Here is a 19,683-nt window from a genome sequence, read left to right as displayed (position 1 = left end):
TCTGAGATTTTGTTCCCTTCCTCCGTTGAAGTTGAACTGATTAGTTCTTGTTTTCTTCCTGTTATCTACAGATGTTTAAATAAAACTTTCGAATTCAGAACGTGTTGATGTGGTGCTGTGGCAGGGTCCGGGTTATGCTCTTCTCTCTTACATGTTAGGTCCCAAAACCCCTAGACACACGAGCTACGCGCAGGACGTAACATTTGCATGAAATGAAATAATTGTTTAAGAAAATAGTTGGATTTAATTCTATGTAGATTCTGGTTTAGTGCTTCATTGGGACCAAATGAGCCTGATAACTGGAAAGGGGAGGATCCTTCTGGAGAGAATTGTGCTGCTCTGGGGGATGCAAATGGTTACATACATACATACATACATGGTTTGATGCTTCTTGTAGTACAATCAAAAAGTGCGTCTGTGAAAAGTAAAAGACTTTTCACTTACATTTGAGTCTGCAAACACTTGTTTTTATCAATGGAGGATGATTCTTGGTTGTTGACTATAAATATTTGATATTGTAAACAGCTAACATTAAGTTTATCTATAGTTTCTTTTTTCATTTTTCATACTTGGATAATGTGTGTTGATTTTCTCCTTCCGCCTGTGGAAATCTTTTAAATTGTACTGTAGGGATGAACATGTGTCTATTTTATGAATATCCAGATTATTTTAACCGAAGCTAGATGTAACCTTAAGTTGCTTTGAATAAAGAAATTTAATAAAATTGTACAAGTCTGGGAAAAAACTGATTTGTTATATTGTTCATTTCATTAATTTAAATTTCCATCTGTTCATCTTCTCTAAAAAAGTGAAAAGGGTGGAAACAAAATAAAACAAATAGGTGTGTGTGTGTGTGTGTGTGTGTATGTATGTGTATATTCTAGGGAAATTCACCGAGAGTCAATTTGAGTATCTCAAGCTTCACCTCAGAATGTTCGGACACCAGAGTAATAAAACAGAAGACACACTGTGAACAACCTTGATGTTAATAGTAACAGGAGACATTAAAATAAAACTGAGGTAACACAACAAATGCTGGCTTTAGGTAACTAACATTTATGGCTACTGTATGTCACAAATAATTAGCTAGCTAGATCAAATCATATTATCCCAATTCCTTCTGTATACATGTTTTTTATTGTTTCTGTCGTTCCTGACCAGCGATGCAAAGCAGTCTGTTGTGTAGAACTTCTCTTCATAACTAAGGCTCTCCATTCTCTCCCAGACCAACAGCAGTAATTAATCACTGTGTTTTGAGGCAATAGTAATAGATGTTACAAAATAAATTACTTCTACATGTGTTTCAAGTGATCATGGACTTACAACCCAGTCTAGGTTTCGGCCACAAAGAGTAATCAACTCCCGGATTAAGGAATGATGTCCGGGAGTTTGGGAAGTAAAACTTATCGGTGGTGTAACGAGAGCGTAGATGATATGTTTGATCTGCCTTCTTGTTATAGTTTTGTTATTTATTTCTATATTTGTGATGGTTATTAAGAGCTAAAACACTCCTATATGAGAGAAGCTTGATGCCTGTACACTGCCATTAAACGTGTGGATTGCAGACTCTTCACCTTCGAGCTCTTTCATTTCCTGGGAATAGCGAATTATCTGTGTCGAAGCGTTACAACACTTTATAATCACATTTAATATTAGCTTCAGATTATGTATAGTGATCTCCATACTAATATTTGTGTATGACTTGCTGTAGAAACATTAATCATGCTATTAAAATGATTAAAACTCACATTAATATAAATATCTGATTCACACTCAGCACAACTCTCAGCTGTTGTTACAGAACATTTTTCTGACCAACATTTTATTACTGGTTAAAAAATAGTTATAAAAAAACAACAGTTCAAGAAAAGTTATAAGTAGTCATGTAATATAAGATCAAGAGCCTACACACACACACACACACACACACACACACACACACACACACACACTCACTCACTCACTTATCATATGCATACACAGACTCACTCATCGTACACAAGCTCATCACACACACACACACACACACACACACACACACACACACACACACACACACACACACACACACACACTCACACACACATACAGTACTCTTAATATGTCTTTGTTCATTCGTAATGTGGACAGTACATTCTCAAACCCCACGTCCTCTCCTACAACCACAAGCAGATCCTCAGACACTGAAACTCTGTATTTTCTCCGCTCACTTGAGAGACAGGCAGCTCACTGGGAGTCTTTCTAAGCAGGGCTTTTCTAAGTGAATTGAATAAACGCCAGTCTCTGATCCCATGTGAATTTTACTGAGTGTCTCTTGTAACCTAGTGTTTATATAGGTTAAAAATCTAAATTCAAGTCAACTTCTTTAATGTCACACACATCATATACAATGTATTTACATATAAAAAAGGTGCAGAATGAAAATAAAATCCTGAAAACCCTGTTCACTTGATGTCTTTCTGTTGTACAGTAACACCAGGGACACAAGTTTTGAGTTTTGTGCTTCTTATTTTCTGTAAGTGCATCTAAGTTTGTATCAGAAATTATTCCCTTTTTCCACAGAAAAAAAACTTCCACATAAAAACTGTTTGAAGAAGTGAAGGTGGAGCGTCAGCAAGTTCAGGCAGAAGAAAATCACATAAATGCCTTATGCTTTCTAGTGTGAGGGTGAAATCTATCAGGCTATCCTGAGTTTTTCACTAGAACGCAGAAGTCACTTATTTCATTTGTAGTGAAGCAATAGTGAGGTTCAGAAGTGCCATCTGTCTATGAAGATATAAGTTTTGAATTCTGCAAAATGGACGGTAGTGAAAACTATCATTCTCCAAAAGGTAGATAACTGAAATGTTTATACATGTTAAAATATTTAAATACATGTTTGATGGTTATGTTTGATATCGTTTACCTGAACAAGTGCTTTAAAGCTTTTCACTCTTCATTATCAGACACAGAGGATAATGTTTATGTGAATGAGGATGACCCAGAGCTGAAAAACTCAGGTATGTGTTTGTTCGATGATTAAATGCTGCTACTGAGAAGAACTAATGAGGTTATGAAATAACAACAAAAAATTTCATGTGTTCATATATACAGAAATTATTTTACACAAACACCTTTCAGTTCATGGAAAAACAAGTCAAAACCGGGAAAAAAATCCTATTATTTATATTATACTAGCAATAAATAGTCTCTTTATTCTGTAGTATGAAGTAAATACGACAACTGTGCAGCTGGTCATGAGAACCTACGAGTGCACATTCCTGTCCTGAACAGATGCCCAAAACTGAAAACCTTCTGATTTATGTCCATTAAATTTACATTAATGTTTAATTGTAGTAACTATTACACCACAAATTAGTTTATGGTAACTGTGCATGGCATTAGGTCTGGAAATGACTTTATCTACAGTACAAAGATGTATGAAATAACTAACGCTTTTCTCTCAGATATCTCTGACCGCACTGAGCTGAAAGACAAGAAGAAAGCAGGAAAGATCTTCAGATATGCTTTTGGTCTCCTAATACTTTTATTAACACTCTGTGTTGTAGGGATCCTTTGTAAGTGTTAAGTTGTGCTTATCATCTTTATCTTTGTTCTCAATCATTAAATCGTAATAAATTGTCTCCTTTGATCCATCAAGTGAGATGAATTCATCCTAGCATGAAAAACTTACATTTCTTTAATTAATTAATTAATTAATTAATTAATTAATTAAATAATTCATTATACATTTAGTTTTCATTGCTCTGTGAATTAATTTAACCCAGAGTATTTTTCTTCAACAGATTACAATAAAGTGGTTTCATATGAGATATTAAGTGAGCAGTATTCTAATGTTACTGAAACATTGATGACGCAGGAACATGAAGCCAAGGGTAAGTGTTTATAAGACCTTCCTGTTTTCTTTAATAGTTTGCAGTGGCTGCAGTGTATATGATTAAAAACCCAACAGTTTTGTGCTTCTTATTTTGTAATAGTAATTCTATAATTTTTTTTCTGGTTTATTCACATTATCTAAAATCTTATTTGCAACAGAAATTATTATCTTTGCCTTAGACATAGAAAAACTGTATGAAGCACTGAAGGTGGAGCATCAGCAAGTTCAGGAGAATCTCACAGCATGCAGTGGTAAGATTCTCACCATCATTATAGGTAGATAGAATCTAGCCATGGGGGTCACAGTCCAGTGACTTCTGTGCCGGTCCCAAGCCCGGATAAATAAAGAGGGTTGCGTCAGGAAGGGCATCCGGTGTAAAACATTGCCAAATCTAACCATGCAAATCGTCAGTATGAATTTCATACCAGATCGGTCGAGGCCTGGGTTAACAACGACCGCCATCAGCGCCATTGACCTACAGGGCGCCGGTGGAAATTGGGCTACTGTTGGTCAAAGAAGTAGAGGAGGGAGGAGAGTGCACAGACAGAGAGAGAAGAGGAAAGGTAAGAGTGTAGGACTGAGAATAGGAACTCTGAATGTTGGTACTATGACAGGGAAAGGTAGAGAGCTGGCTGATATGATGGAGAGAAGGAAGGTGGATATACTGTGTGTACAGGAGACCAAGTGGAAGGGTAACAAGGCTCGTAGAATAGGAGCAGGATTCAAGCTGTTTTATTATGATATGGATAGTAAGAGAAATGGGGTAGGTGTGGTCCTGAAGGAGGAGTTTGTGAGGAATGTTCTGGAGGTGAAGAGAGCGTCAGACAGGGTGATGAGTCTGAAGTTAAAGATTGAAGGGGTGATGTTGAATGTTGTTAGTGGTTATGCACCGCAGGTAGACTGGGAGTTAGAGGAGAAAGAGAGATTCTGGTGTGAATTAGATGAGGTGATGGAGAGTATTCCCACGGGTAAGAGAGTGGTGATAGGAGCGGATTTTAATGGACATGCTGGTGAGGGGAACACAGGTGATGAGGAGGTGATGGGCAAGTTTGGAGTTAAGGAAAGAAACCTTGAAGGACAGATGGTAGTGGACTTTGCTTTGCTTTCAGAAAGCATATGACGAGTTGTACACTAGGTTAGACACTAGAGAAGGAGAGAAGGACTTGTACAGGTTAGCTAGGCAGAGGGATCGAGATGGGAAGGATGTGCAGCAAGTTAGAATTATTAAGGATAGAGATGGAAGGGTGCTCACAAGTGAGGAGAGTATACAGAGGAGATGGAAGGAATACTTTGAGGAGCTGAAGAATGAGGAAAATGAGAGGGAAAAAAGAGTAGAAGGGATGAATTCTGTGGAACAGGAAGTAGATAAGATTAGAAAGGATGAAGTCAGAAAGGCTTTGAAGAGGATGAAAAGTGGAAAGGCAGTTGGTCCTGACGACATCCAGGTAGAGGTCTGGAAGTGTCAAGGAGAAGCAGCAGTGGAATTTTTAGCTATTTTGTTCAACAGGGTTTTAGAGAGTGAGAAGATGCCTGAGGAATAGGGAGGGAGTGTGTTAGTGCCGATCTTTAAGAATAATCTTTAATAATATATTGTGGTTCATGTGTGATTTATAATTTATTAAATGATATTGAATACAAATGCGTGAAACATCAGGAGTGCATCCCTGCCTGCAATGATAAGACTAGTCCTTTCCTCTGGTTTACTCAAATCCTTCATCAGAAGCACTTCTCTTTTGTTTTAGAGACAGAAAAACAGTTTGAAGCACTGAAGGTGGAGCATCAGCAAGTTCAGGAGGATCTCGCAGCACGCAGTGGTAAGATTCTCACCATCATTATAGGTAGATAAATACAGTGGTGTGAAAAAGTGTTGGCCCCTTCCTGATTTTTTTACACTTTAGTATTTCAGATAATCAAACAAATTTAAATATTAGTCAAAGATAACACAAATAAACACAACATGCAGTTTTTATTATTAAGGGAATAATAATAACTATATAATAATATTAATAATAATAATAATAATAATAATAATAGTAATATATATATATATATATATATATATATATATATATATGTATATATATATATATATATATATATATATATATGCCAACTAGTGTTTATATTGTGGTTCATGTGTGATTTAATTATGCTCAACTTTAGAATTTATTAAATGATATTGAATACAAATGCGTGAAACATCAGAGCCGCATCCTTGCCTGCAATGATAAGACTAGTCCTTTCCTCTGGTTTACTTAAATCCTTCATCAGAAGCACTTCTCCTTTGTTTTAGAGACAGAAAGATTGTATAGAAATGAAGAAATGAATACAAAGCATCATGATTCCTGCATTATTATTATTATTATTATTATTATTATTATTATTATTATTATTATTATTATTATTATTATTATTATTATTATTATTAATCATGTACCAAATTGTGTAGAGTGTAGTACATGTGCAGCAGAAGGGAAGATGCCACCTGAAGCAGGGATCGAATCCGGATCTCCAGATTATAGGCTGCATTTTAAGAAAATCAAACCCACACACAGGACAAAACGCTGACACAGCTTTATTCATTTAAAATAAAACTAGCACAACATCACGACTTGACCATGATTAAAAAAAAAGGAAACATAAGTTAACAATTACATGACTACTACATGGATACCTGAGATCACAATGCAGTCAAATATATATGACAAAACATCAGGCTAAATGGAGAAGAGGTAACACAGCAGTACAACACACCTGGGGAACACCTATGGTTAAACAGCCACCAGCACCCCCTCTTGTGGTCTGTCAGGGAAGTGTCCCAGTAGCTCCTGATATTATGTTTTAAATAGAATCAAGATGTTTCACATAACTGTAAAATTTGTTATGTAGTTATTATATAATCTTATTTCATAACTGATTTTTTAAACTGTTCAAAAAAGCAAAACAAACCTGTACACTTTGTGAGGAAGGATGGAAGTCTCTTGGTTTAAAGTGTTACTACTTCTCCACTCATAAACTGAACTGGACACAGAGTCGAGATTACTGTGTGGAGAAAGGAGGTCACCTGGTGATTATAACCAGCCAAACTGAACAGGTGAGTGTAGAGCTTCTCTTTATAATTTAATCTAATAATTTATTTATTTAATATCATTGTTTTCTACATTAGGACTTTTTATTCTCAAAAATTGGAGAAACACACTGGATTGGCTTGAATGACTTGGAGACTGAGGGTCAGTGGATGTGGGTGAACAACCAGCCCTTAAAGGAGACTGGTGTAACGTAAGGACAGTGTTCACTCACACACTATTTCTCATTAACCTCTTCTTGTCTTCACACTAAACTCATTTTACTATTACAAAGCTCCAGCAATGTATATACTCATTTATGTATAAAATAAATTCAATATTTAAGAAACTTTAAACAGTTTTGATGTCTTATGTATGTAGGTTCTGGTTAAGTGCTCCAAAACAGCCTGATAACTGGAAAGCCAAGGACCCTTCTGGAGAGAATTGTGCTGCTCTAGGGGATGAATATGGTAACATACATAAATGGTTTGATGCTTCTTGTAGTACAATCAAAAAGTACATCTGTGAAAAGTAAAATACATTTCTCTTAAATTTGAGTCTGCAAATATTTGTTTTTATGAATGGAGAACAATTCTTGGTTGTTGACTATAAATATTTGATATTGAAAAACAGCTAACATGAAGTTTACCTACTTACTGCATATACATATCTCACAATTTATATAAAAAATATTTTTCAGACTCCATAAAGTTTCACTTTTCTGCCACATTGTAAAATGTTGTATTTTTTAGCTTGTCTTAACCACTAGAACATCAGACGATCATATGTGTGAAATCTTTTAAATTATTGTACTGTAAGGATGAACATGTGTCTATTTTATGAATGAAGTGTGTCCAGATTATGTTTGCTGAAACTAGATGTAATGTAATGCTTTGAATAAAGAAATTTATGAATTAATAAAAGTGTCCATGGCTTTGAAAAAAAAACAGGTTTGTTATATCTTTATTTTTTATTTCATTTTACTTTCAAAATTTCCATCTGTTCATCTTCTCCAAAAAAGTGAAAAGGGTGAAAAAAGGTGGTAACTAAATTAAAAGAAAGGAAGTGTGTGTGTGTGTGTGTGTGTGTGTGTGTGTGTGTGTGTGTGTGTGTGTGTGTGTGTGTGTGTGTGTGTGTGTGTGTGTATGTACTCTGGGGGGTAGTCACTTAGAGTCGATTTGAGGATGATCTGAAGCTGCACCTCAGAATGTTCTGAGTTATAACCCAGTCTAGGTTTCGGCCACACAGAGTAATCAACTCCTGGATTAAGGAATGATTTCAGGAAGTTTGGGAAATAAAACTATATTTTAGGAGCTTCCATCTTTTAAAGAAAAGCAGCAAAAATATAGCTTTATTTCCATATCACACACACACACACACACACACACACACACACACACACACACACACACACACACACACACACACACACACACACACACACACATTTACTACACACACTCATCACACACACACACACACACACACACACACACACACACACACACACACACTCACTCACTCATCATATGCATACACACACTCACTCATCGTACACCTGCACCTATTACGGAGGGTAAGGATGGGCCTTCTCTGTGTACAACACCGCATCACAGGTGGAGAAAACTACACACCTACACACCCTTAACTACTATAGCAACAATACCTGGCTGAAAGGGAGGGAAAAACACTGAATCACTGTATTTTCTCCGCTCACTCGAGAGACAGGCATCTCACTGGGAGGCTTTCTAAGCAGGGCTTTTCTAAGTGAATTGAATAAACGCCAGTCTCTGATCCCATGTGAATTTTACTGAGTGTCTCTTGTAACCTAGTGTTTATATAGGTTAAAAATCTAAATTCAAGTCAACTTCTTCAATGTCACACACATCATATACAATGTATTTACATATTAAAAAGGTGCAGAATGAAAATAAAATCCTGAAAACCCTGTTCACTTGATGTCTTTCTGTTGTACAGTAACACCAGGGACACAAGTTTTGAGTTTTGTGCTTCTTATTTTCTGTGAGTGCATCTAAGTTTGTATCAGAAATTATTCCCTTTTTCCACAGAGAAAAAACTTCCACATAAAAACTGTTTGAAGAAGTGAAGGTGGTGTGTCAGCAAGTTCAGGAAGAAAAAAATCAAATAAATGCCTCATGCTTTTTTCTTATGAAATCTATCGGGCTATCCTGAGTTTTCACTAGAAAGCAGAAGTCACTTATTTTTATTTGTAGTGAAGCAATAGTGAGGTTCAGAAGTGCATCTGTCTATGAAGATATGAGTTTTGAATTCTGCAAAATGGACGATAGTGAAAACTCAGGTATGTGTTTGTTCGATGATTAGATACTGCTACTGAGAAGAACTAATGAGGTTATGAAATAACAACAAAAAATTAATGTGTTCATATATACAGAAAATATTTTACACAAACCTTTCAGTTCATGGAAAAACAAGTCAAAACCAGAAAAAAAAATCCTATTATTTATATTATACTAGCAGTAAATAGTCTCTTTTTTCTGTATTAAATAAATAAGACAACTGTGCAGCTTGTCATGAGAACCTACGCGTGCACATTCCTGTCCTGAACAGTTTCCCAAAACTAAAAACCTTCTGATTTATGTCCATTAATTTTACATTAATGTTTAACTGTAGAAACTATTACACCACAAATTAGTTTGAAATATCAGCTAACTGTAACTGTGCATGGCATTAGGTCTAGAAATGACTTTATCTATACTGCAAAGATGTATGAAATAACTAATGCTTTTCTCTCAGATATCTCTGACCGCACTGAGCTGAAAGACAAGAAGAAACCAGGAAAGATCTTCAGATCTGCTTTTGGTCTCCTAATACTTGGTGTTTTATTAACACTCTGTGTTGTAGGGATCCTTTGTAAGTGTTAAGTTGTGCTTATCTTCTTTATCTTTGTTCTCAATCATAATACAGTGTCTCCTTTGATCCATCAAGTGAGATGAATTCATCCTAGCATGAAAAACTTACATTTCTTTACTTAATTAATTATACATTTAGTTTTTATTGTTCTGTGAATTATGTATACAGAAATTCTCCATTTTCCTTTTTCAAACAACAAAGAGCAAGCACCCCCACCCCGCCACCCAAAACAAAAACAAACCCCCAGACAAAGACACACACACACACACGCACACGCACAAACACCCCACATCCCCCTGTTAAAACAACTGAAGAAACGGAAGAACGGTTATGCATACAGTCATAATGCTGAAAAAACCTGTCCAGAATGCATGTAATTTTGGGCAGAGAAAAAACATATGACTTAAATGAAAGGGGGAAGCATGACATTTGTCACATCTGTCCACTTCTTATTTTGTAATTATAGTAATTGCAACTTTTGTTCTATTATTTTTTTTCTGGTTTATTCACATTATCTAAAAACCTCTTTGCAAAATATTCTCTTTTGCTTTAGTGGTAAGATTCTCATCATCATTATTTATAGATTTTGTTGTTTCACAAATTGGAGAAACACACTGGATTGGTTTACATGACTTGGAGACTGAAGGACAGTGGATGTGGGTGAACAACAAGCCATTAAAGGAGACAGGTGTAACGTAAGGACAGTGTTCACTCACATAGTCTATAAACTCATTTTACTGTTCTGTTTATAGATCTACAAAGCTCCAGTATTACATATACAATATATATCTTTTGCATGAAATGAAATAATTGTTTAAGAAAATAGTTACAGATTTAATTCTATGTAGGTTCTGGTTTAGTGCTCCAGAGGGACCAAATGAGCCTGATAACTGGAAAGGGGAGGATCCTTCTGGAGAGAATTGTGCTGCTCTGGGGGATGCAAATGGTAACATACATACATGGTTTGATTCTTCTTGTAGTACAATCAAAAAGTGCATCTGTGAAAAGTAAAAGACTTTTCACTTACATTTGAGTCTGTAAATACTTGTTTTTATTAATGGGGGATATTTATTCTTGGTTGTTGACTATAAATATTTGATATTGTAAAACAGCTAACGTTAAGTTTATCTATAGTTTATTTTTTCATTTTTCATACTTGGATCATGTGTGTGGATTTTCTCCTTCTGCTTGTGGAATCTTTTAAATTGTACTATAGGGATGAACATGTGTCTATTTTATGAATGAAGTGTGTCCAGATTATGTTAGCTGAAGCTAGATGTAACCTTAAGTTGCTTTGAATAAAGAAATTTAATAAAATTGAACAAGTCTGGGGGGAAAAAATGATTTGTTATATTGTTAATTTCATTAATTTAAATTTCCATCTGTTCATATGTGGAAACAAAATAAAAGGAATAGGTGTGTGTGTGTGTGTGTGTGTGTGTGTGTGTGTGTGTGTGTGTGTGTGTGTGTGTGTGTGTGTGTGTGTGTGTGTGTGTGTGTGTGTGTGTGTGTGTGTGTGTGTGTGTATGCTGGTGGTATTCACAGAGAGCTTCACCTCAGAATGTTCGGACACCAGAGTAATAAAATAGAAGACACACTGTGTGAACAACCTTGATGTTAATAGTAAAAGGAGACATTAAAATAAAACTGAGGTAACACAACAAAGGCTGACTTTAGGTAACTACTGTAACGTTTATGGCTATGTCACAAATAATTATCTGGCTAGATTAAATCATATTATCCCACTTCCTTCTGTATACATGTTTTTTATTGTTTCTGTCGTTCCTGACCAGCGATGCAAAGCAGTCTGTTGTGTAGAATTTCTCTTCATCATTAAGCCATTCTCTCCCAGACAAACAGCAGTAATTAATCACTGTGTTTCAAGGCAATAGTAATAGATGTTATAAAATAAATTACTTCTACATGTGTTTCAAGTGATCATGGAGTTACAACCCAGTCTAGGGTTCGGCCACACAGAGTAAACTCCCTGTACACCTGCCATTAAACGTGTGGATTGCAGACTCTTCACCTTCGAGCTCTTTCATTTCCTGGGAATAGCGAATTATCTGTGTCGAAGCGTTACAACACTTTATAATCACATTTAATATTAGCTTCAGATTATGTATAGTGATCTCCATACTAATATTTGTGTATGACTTGCTGTAGAAACATTAATCATGCTATTAGAATGATTAAAACTCACATTAATATAAATATCTGATTCACATTCAGCACAACTCTCAGCTGTTGTTACAGAACCTAACAGTCAGAGTTCAGAATGCAGCATTTTTTTACTGGTTAAAAAATAGTTTAAATAAAAAACAACAGTTCAAGAAAAGTTATAAGTAGTTCTGTAATATAAAACCAAGAGCCCACACACAAACACAAACACTCACACTATACACAAACTCACATTTACAACACACACACACACACACACACACACACACACACACACACACACACACACACACACACACACACACAAACACACACTCACTCACTTATCATACTGTATGCATACACACACTCACTCATCGTACACATAAACTCATCTCACACACACACACACACACACACACACACACACACACACACACACACACACACACACACACACACACACACACACACACACACACACACACACACACTTACTCACACACACACTCTCAATATGTCTTTGTTCATTCGTAAGGTGGACAGTACATTCTCAAACCCCACGTCCTCTCCTACAACCACAAGCAGATCCTCCACCACGACAGCGGGCTCTGGAACTCACCTACACCTATTATGGAGGGTAAGGATGGGCCTTCTCTGTGTACAACGACGCATCACAGGTGGAGAAAACTACACACCTACACACCCCTAACTACTATAGCAACAATACCTGACTAAAAGGGGGGGAAACACTGAATCACTGTTTTTTCTTCGCTCACTTGAGAGACAGGCAGCTCACTGGGAGTCTTTCTAAGCAGGGCTTTTCTAAGTGAATTGAATAAACGCCAGTCTCTGATCCCATGTGAACTTTACCGAGTGTCTCTTGTCACCTAGTGTTTATATAGGTTAAAAATCTAAATTCAAGTCAACTTTAATGTCACACACATCTACAATATATACAATGTATTTAACTATTGATTTAATATAATATTGTGTTTGCTTATTTCCTTATTTTGTAAATGTGTGAATTTTTTTTTCCATTGTGGTCAATGAGTTAATACATTTTTTAAAGCTTAATACTGTATAACCTTTTTACATGAACTCAGTTTTGTCTGTACATATAAAAAAGGTGCAGAATGAAAATAAAATCCTGAAAACCCTGTTCACTTGATGTCTTTCTGTTGTACAGTAACACCAGGGACACAAGTTTTGAGTTTTGTGCTTCTTATTTTCTGTAAGTGCATCTATGTTTGTATCAGAAATTATTCCCTTTTTCCACAGAAAAAAACCTCCACATAAAAACTGTATGAAGAAGTGAAGGTGGAGCGTCAGCAAATTCAGGCAGAAGAAAATCACATAAATGCCTTATGCTTTCTAGTGTGAGGGTGAAATCTATCAGGCTATCCTGAGTTTTTCACTAGAACGCAGAAGTCACTTATTTCATTTGTAGTGAAGCAATAGTGAGGTTCAGAAGTGCCATCTGTCTATGAAGATATAAGTTTTGAATTCTGCAAAATGGACGGTAGTGAAAACTATCATTCTCCAAAAGGTAGATAACTGAAATGTTTATACATGTTAAAATATTTAAATACATGTTTGATGGTTATGTTTGATATCGTTTACCTGAACAAATGCTTTAAAGCTTTTCACTCTTCATTATCAGACACAGAGGATAATGTTTATGTGAATGAGGACGACCCAGAGCTGAAAAACTCAGGTATGTGTTTGTTTGATGATTATTAAAAGATGCCCAAAACTGAAAACCTTCTGATTTATGTCCATTAATTTTACATTAATGTTTAATTGTAGTAACTATTACACCACAAATTAGTTTATGGTAACTGTGCATGGCATTAGGTCTGGAAATGACTTTATCTACAGTACAAAGATGTATGAAATAACTAACACTTTTCTCTCAGATATCTCTGACCGCACTGAGCTGAAAGACAAGAAGAAACCAGGAAAGATCTTCAGATATGCTTTTGGTCTCCTAATACTTGGTGTTTTATTAACACTCTGTGTTGTAGGGATACGTTGTAAGTGTTAAGTTGTGCTTATCAACTTTATCTTTGTTCTCAATCATCAAATCATAAATTGTCTCCTTTGATCCATCAACTGAGATGAATTCATCCTAGCATGAAAAACTTACATTTCTTTACTTAATTAATTATACATTTAGTTTTCATTGCTCTGTGAATTAATTTAACCCTGAGTATTTTTCTTCAACAGATCACAATAAAGTGGTTTCATATGAGATATTAAGTGAGCAGTATTCTAATGTTACTGAAACGTTGATGACACAGGAACATAAAGTCAAAGGTAAGTGGTTATAAGACCTTCCTGTTTTCTTTAATAGTTTGCCGTGGCTGCAGTGTATATGATTAAAAACCCAACAGTTTTGTGCTTCTTATTTTGTAATAGTAATTCTAGTAATTGCCCCTCTTATAATTTTTTTTCTGGTTTATTCACATTATCTAAAATCTTATTTGCAACAGAAATTATTATCTTTGCCTTAGACATAGAAAAGCTGTATGAAGCACTGAAGGTGGAGCATCAGCAATTTCAGGAGAATCTCACAGCATGCAGTGGTAAGATTCTCACCATCATTATAGGTAGATAGAATCTAGCCATGGCGGTCACAGTCCAGTGACTTCTGTGCCGGTCCCAAGCCCGGATAAATAAAGAGGGTTGCGTCAGGAAGGGCATCCGGTGTAAAACATTGCCAAATCTAACCATGCAAATCGTCAGTACGAATTTCATACCAGATTGGTCGAGGCCTGGGTTAACAACGACCGCCATCAGCGCCGTTGACCTACAGGGCGCCGGTGGAAATTGGGCTACTGTTGGTCAAAGAAGTAGAGGAGGGAGGAGAGTGCACAGACAGAGAGAGAAGATGAAAGGTAAGAGTGTAGGACTGAGAATAGGAACTCTGAATCTTGGTACTATGACAGGGAAAGGTAGAGAGCTGGCTGATATGATGGAGAGAAGGAAGGTGGATATACTGTGTGTACAGGAGACCAAGTGGAAGGGTAACAAGGCTCGTAGAATAGGAGTAGGATTCAAGCTGTTTTATTATGATATGGATAGTAAGAGAAATGGGGTAGGTGTGGTCCTGAAGGAGGAGTTTGTGAGGAATGTTCTGGAGGTGAAGAGAGCGTCAGACAGGGTGATGAGTCTGAAGTTAAAGATTGAAGGGGTGATGTTGAATGTTGTTAGTGGTTATGCACCGCAGGTAGACTGGGAGTTAGAGGAGAAAGAGAGATTCTGGTGTGAATTAGATGAGGTGATGGAGAGTATTCCCACGGGTAAGAGAGTGGTGATAGGAGCGGATTTTAATGGACATGTTGGTGAGGGGAACACAGGTGATGAGGAGGTGATGGGCAAGTTTGGAGTTAAGGAAAGAAACCTAAAAGGACAGATGGTAGTGGACTTTGCTAAGAGGATGGACATGGCTGTGGTTAACACTTATTTTCAGAAGAGGGAGGAACATAGAGTCACTTACAAGAGGGGAGGAAGGAGAACACAGGTAGACTATATCCTATGTAGAAGAGGCAATCTGAAATAGATTAGTGACGGTAAAGTGGTATTGGGAGAGAGTGTAGCCAGACAGCATAGGATGGTGGTGTGTAGGATGACTCTGATGGTCTGTAAGAGGAAGAGGGCAAAGATAGAGAAGAAAACTAAGTGGTGGAAGCTGAAAAAGGAGGAATGTTATGAGGAATTTAGACAGAAGTTGAGGCAGGCTCTGGGTGGTCAGGTAGTGCAGCCAGATGTCTGGGAAACTACAGCAGAAGTGATCAGGGAGACAAGGAGAAAGGTGCTGGGTGTGTCATCTGGAAGGAGGAAAGGAGATAAGGAGACTTCGTGGTGGAATGAGGAAGTTCAGGATAGTATCCAGAGGAAGAGATTAGCCAAGAAGAAGTGGGATATGGACAGGACTGAAGAGACTGTCGCTGTGGCGACCCCTGAAGGGAAAAGCCGAAAGAAGAAGAATTATAGGTAGATAGATACAGTGGTGTGAAAAAGTGTTGGCCCCGTCCTGATTTTTTTACGCTTTAATGTTTCAGATAATCAAACAAATTTTAAATATTAGTCAAAGATAACACAAATAAACACAACATGCAGTTTTTATTATTAAGGGAATAATAATAACAACTATATATATATATATATATATATATATATATATATATATATATATATATATATATATGCCAACTAGTGGTTATATTGTGGTTCATGTGTGATTTAATTATGTCAACTTTATAATTTATTAAATGATATTGAACACAAATGCGTGAAACATCAGGAGCGCATCCCAGCCTGCAATGTTAAGACTTGTCCTTTCCTCTGGTTTACTCAAATCCTTCATCAGAAGCACTTCTCTTTTGTTTTAGAGACAGAAAAACTGTATGAAGCACTGAAGGTGGAGCATCAGCAAGTTCAGGAGGATCTCGCAGCACGCAGTGGTAAGATTCTCACCATCATTATAGGTAGATAAATACAGTGGTGTGAAAAAGTGTTGGCCCCTTCCTGATTTTTTTACACTTTAATGTTTCAGATCATCAAACAAATTTAAATATTAGTCAAAGATAACACAAATAAACACAACATGCAGTTTTTATTATTCATGAGCATGAGTCCTGCATTATTATTATTATTATTATTATTATTATTATTATTATTATTATTATTATTATTATTATTATTTAAATCACGTATCAAATTGTGTAGTGTGTAGTGTATGTTGTATAAAACATCAGGCTAAATGGAGAAGAGGTAACACAGCAGTACATCATACCCGGGGAACACCTATGGTTAAACAGCCACCAGCACCCCCTCTGGTGGTCTGTCAGGGAAGTGTCCCAGGAGCTCCTGTGTCCCAGTAGCTCCTGATATTATGTTTTAAATAGAATCAAGATGTTCCACATAACTGTAAAATTTGTTATGTAGTTATTATTTAATCTTATTTCATAACTGATTTTTTTAAACTGTTCAAAGAAGGAAAACAACCCTGCACACTTTGTGAGGAAGGATGGAAGTCTCTTGGTTTAAAGTGTTACTACTTCTCCAATCATAAACTGAACTGGACACAGAGTCGAGATTACTGTGTGGAGAAAGGAGGTCACCTGGTGATTATAACCAGCCAAACTGAACAGGTGAGTGTAGAGCTTCTCTTTATAATTTAATCTAATAATTTATTTATTTAATATAACTGTTTTCTACATTAGGGCTTTTTAGTCTCACAAATTGGAGAAACACACTGGATTGGCTTGAATGACTTGGAGACTGAGGGTCAGTGGATGTGGGTGAACAACAAGCCCTTAAAGGAGACTGGTGTAACGTAAGGACAGTGTTCACTCACACACACTATTTCTCATTAACTTCTTCTTGTCTTAAACACTAACATTATTTTACTATTACAAAGCTCTAGCAATATATATATTCATTTATTCATAAAATAAATTCAATATTTAAGAAACTTTAAACAGTTTTATGTCTTATGTATGTAGGTTTTGGTATAGTGCTCCAATAAAACAGCCTGATAACTGGAAAGTGGAGGACCCTTCTGGAGAGAATTGTGCTGCTCTGGGGAATGTAGGTGGTAACACACATAAATGGTTTGATGATTCGTGTAGTAAATTCAAAAAGTACATCTGTGAAAAGTAAAATACATTTCACTTACATTTGAGTCTGCAAATATTTGTTTTTATGAATGGAGAACAATTCATGGTTGTTGACTATAAATATTTGATATTGAAAAACAGCTAACATTAAGTTTACTGCATATATATATATATATATATATATATATATATATATATATATATATATATATATATATATATATATATATATATAAAACACAATTTATATAAAAAAATCTTTTTCAAACTCCATAAAGTTTCACTTTTCTGCCACATTGTAAAATGTATTTTTTAGCTTGTCTTAACCACTAGAACATCAGACGATCATGTGTGTGAAATCTTTTAAATTATTGTACTGTAAGGATGAACATGTGTCTATTTTATGAATGAAGTGTGTCCAGATTATGTTTGCTGAAGCTAGATGTAATGTAATGCTTTGAATAAAGAAATTTATGAATTAATAAAAGTGTCCATGGCTTTGAAAAAAACAGGTTTGTTATATCTTTATTTTTATTTCATTTTACCTTCAAAATTTCCATCTGTTCATCTTCTCCAAAAAATTTAAAAGGTTGAAAAAAAGGTGGTAACTAAATTAAAAGAACGGAAGTGTGTGTGTGTGTGTGTGTGTGTGTGTGTGTGTGTGTGTGTGTGTGTGTGTGTGTGTGTGTGTGTGTGTGTGTGTGTGTGTGTGTGTGTGTGTGTGTGTGTGTGTGCGTGTGTGTGTGTGTGTGTATGCTCTGGGGGGTAGTCACCTAGAGTCAATCTGAGGATGATCTGAAGCTGCACCTCAGAATGTTCTGAGTTATAACCCAGTCTAGGTTTCGGCCACACAGAGTAATCAACTCCTGGATTAAGGAATGATTTCAGGGAGTTTGGGAAATAAAACTATATTTTAGGAGCTTCCATCTTTTAAAGAAATGCAGCAAAAATATAGCTTTATTTCCATATCTCTCTCTCTCACACACACACACACACACACACACACACACACACACACACACACACACGCTCACACACACGCTCACACACACTTGCTCACACACACACACACACACACACACACACACACACACACACACACACACACACACACACACACGCACACACACGCACTCCCCCACACACACACACGCTCACACACACACACACACACACACACACACATTTACTACACACAGAGATATAAAAACTGTGTGAAGAAGTGAAGGTGAAGTGTCAGCAAGTTCAGGAAGAAGAACATCACATTATATCACATGCCTTATGCTTTCTAGTGTGAGGGTGAAATCTATCGGGTTCCCCTGAAATTACTCTAGAAAGCAGAAGCCACCCCTTTCATTTGTAGTGAAACAATAGTGAGGTTCAGAAGTGCCATCTGTCTATGAAGGTATGAGTTTTGAATTCTACAAAATGGACGATAGTGAAAACTATCATTCTCCAAAAGGTAGATATCTGAAATGTTTATACATGTTAAATTAATTAAATACATTTTTGATGATTATGCTTGATATCATTTACCTGAACAAATGCTTTAAAGCTTTTCACTGTTCATTATCAGACACAGAGGATGATATTAATGTGAATACAGAAGACTTTTTTTTTTCGCTCAGAGCTGAAAAACTCAGGTATGTGTTTGTTTGATGATTAAATACTGATACTGAGAAGAACTAATGAGGTTATGAAATGACAACAAAAAAATACATTTACACCTCATAACATAAAATCATTATACTGATTATCTCCACATGTCCTGTGTAAATGTAAGAGATCCTGCCAGAAGGACAGTATTCAGTTCTCCTGTAACCAGAGCTATTTAGGGTTAGGAGCCTAGGGTTAGGTTTCTTTTTTTTATATATATAAAGGAACAGGGAGTGACACACACACAAAAGGATAGAAAAAACTATTGGTATATTGTAAAACAGGTAAATGTACTGTATGTAAACTTGACTTCACTTTTGGGGGCAGGTTCCTTTTCTCTGTTTTCCTGTGTTATGGAGTTAGAGAAGTAAAATTATTTGTGTTGCTATTTTTCTTTTTAGGGAAC

General features: G+C 36.1%; 3 protein-coding genes across 4 annotated transcripts in view; all 3 read left to right on the top strand.

Moving 5' to 3' along the window:
• LOC113659018 (CD209 antigen-like protein E) overlaps positions 1–7,826 on the top strand; it is a 46,225-nt gene extending 38,399 nt beyond the window's left edge. Inside the window, exons 7-9 of the mRNA XM_047816611.1 lie at positions 6,817–6,971; positions 7,044–7,156; positions 7,324–7,826. Coding sequence (XP_047672567.1) covers positions 6,817–6,971; positions 7,044–7,156; positions 7,324–7,477 — 422 coding nt within the window. The 3' untranslated portion in view covers positions 7,478–7,826. The remainder of the gene's footprint in view (positions 1–6,816; positions 6,972–7,043; positions 7,157–7,323) is intronic.
• LOC113662804 (C-type lectin domain family 6 member A-like) overlaps positions 1–10,888 on the top strand; it is a 39,725-nt gene extending 28,837 nt beyond the window's left edge. Inside the window, exon 8 of the mRNA XM_047816614.1 lies at positions 10,683–10,888. Within this exon, the coding sequence (XP_047672570.1) occupies positions 10,683–10,845 (163 nt within the window). The 3' untranslated portion in view covers positions 10,846–10,888. The remainder of the gene's footprint in view (positions 1–10,682) is intronic.
• Positions 2,633–17,776, top strand: LOC113662800 (CD209 antigen-like protein E). Of its 2 annotated transcripts, none has more exons than XM_047816613.1 (9): positions 2,633–2,831; positions 2,946–2,999; positions 9,718–9,834; positions 14,224–14,313; positions 14,511–14,582; positions 16,392–16,463; positions 16,996–17,153; positions 17,226–17,338; positions 17,508–17,776. In XM_047816613.1, exons 1-9 carry the CDS (start codon positions 2,798–2,800, stop codon positions 17,662–17,664), a joined length of 867 nt encoding a protein of 288 aa, XP_047672569.1. In that variant the 5' UTR covers positions 2,633–2,797; the 3' UTR covers positions 17,665–17,776. The 2 variants fall into 2 exon arrangements, with proteins under 2 accessions (XP_047672569.1, XP_027033730.2); XM_027177929.2 differs by lacking the exons at positions 2,633–2,831; positions 2,946–2,999; positions 9,718–9,834 and adding exons at positions 13,322–13,543; positions 13,658–13,711; positions 13,914–14,030.
• Positions 17,777–19,683: the final 1,907 nt, after the last annotated feature.

Source organism: Tachysurus fulvidraco, chromosome 7 (assembly GCF_022655615.1).
Source record: "Tachysurus fulvidraco isolate hzauxx_2018 chromosome 7, HZAU_PFXX_2.0, whole genome shotgun sequence".
NCBI classification, from domain to species: Eukaryota; Metazoa; Chordata; class Actinopteri; order Siluriformes; family Bagridae; genus Tachysurus; species Tachysurus fulvidraco.
This window is presented reverse-complemented; position numbering and strand designations above follow the sequence as displayed.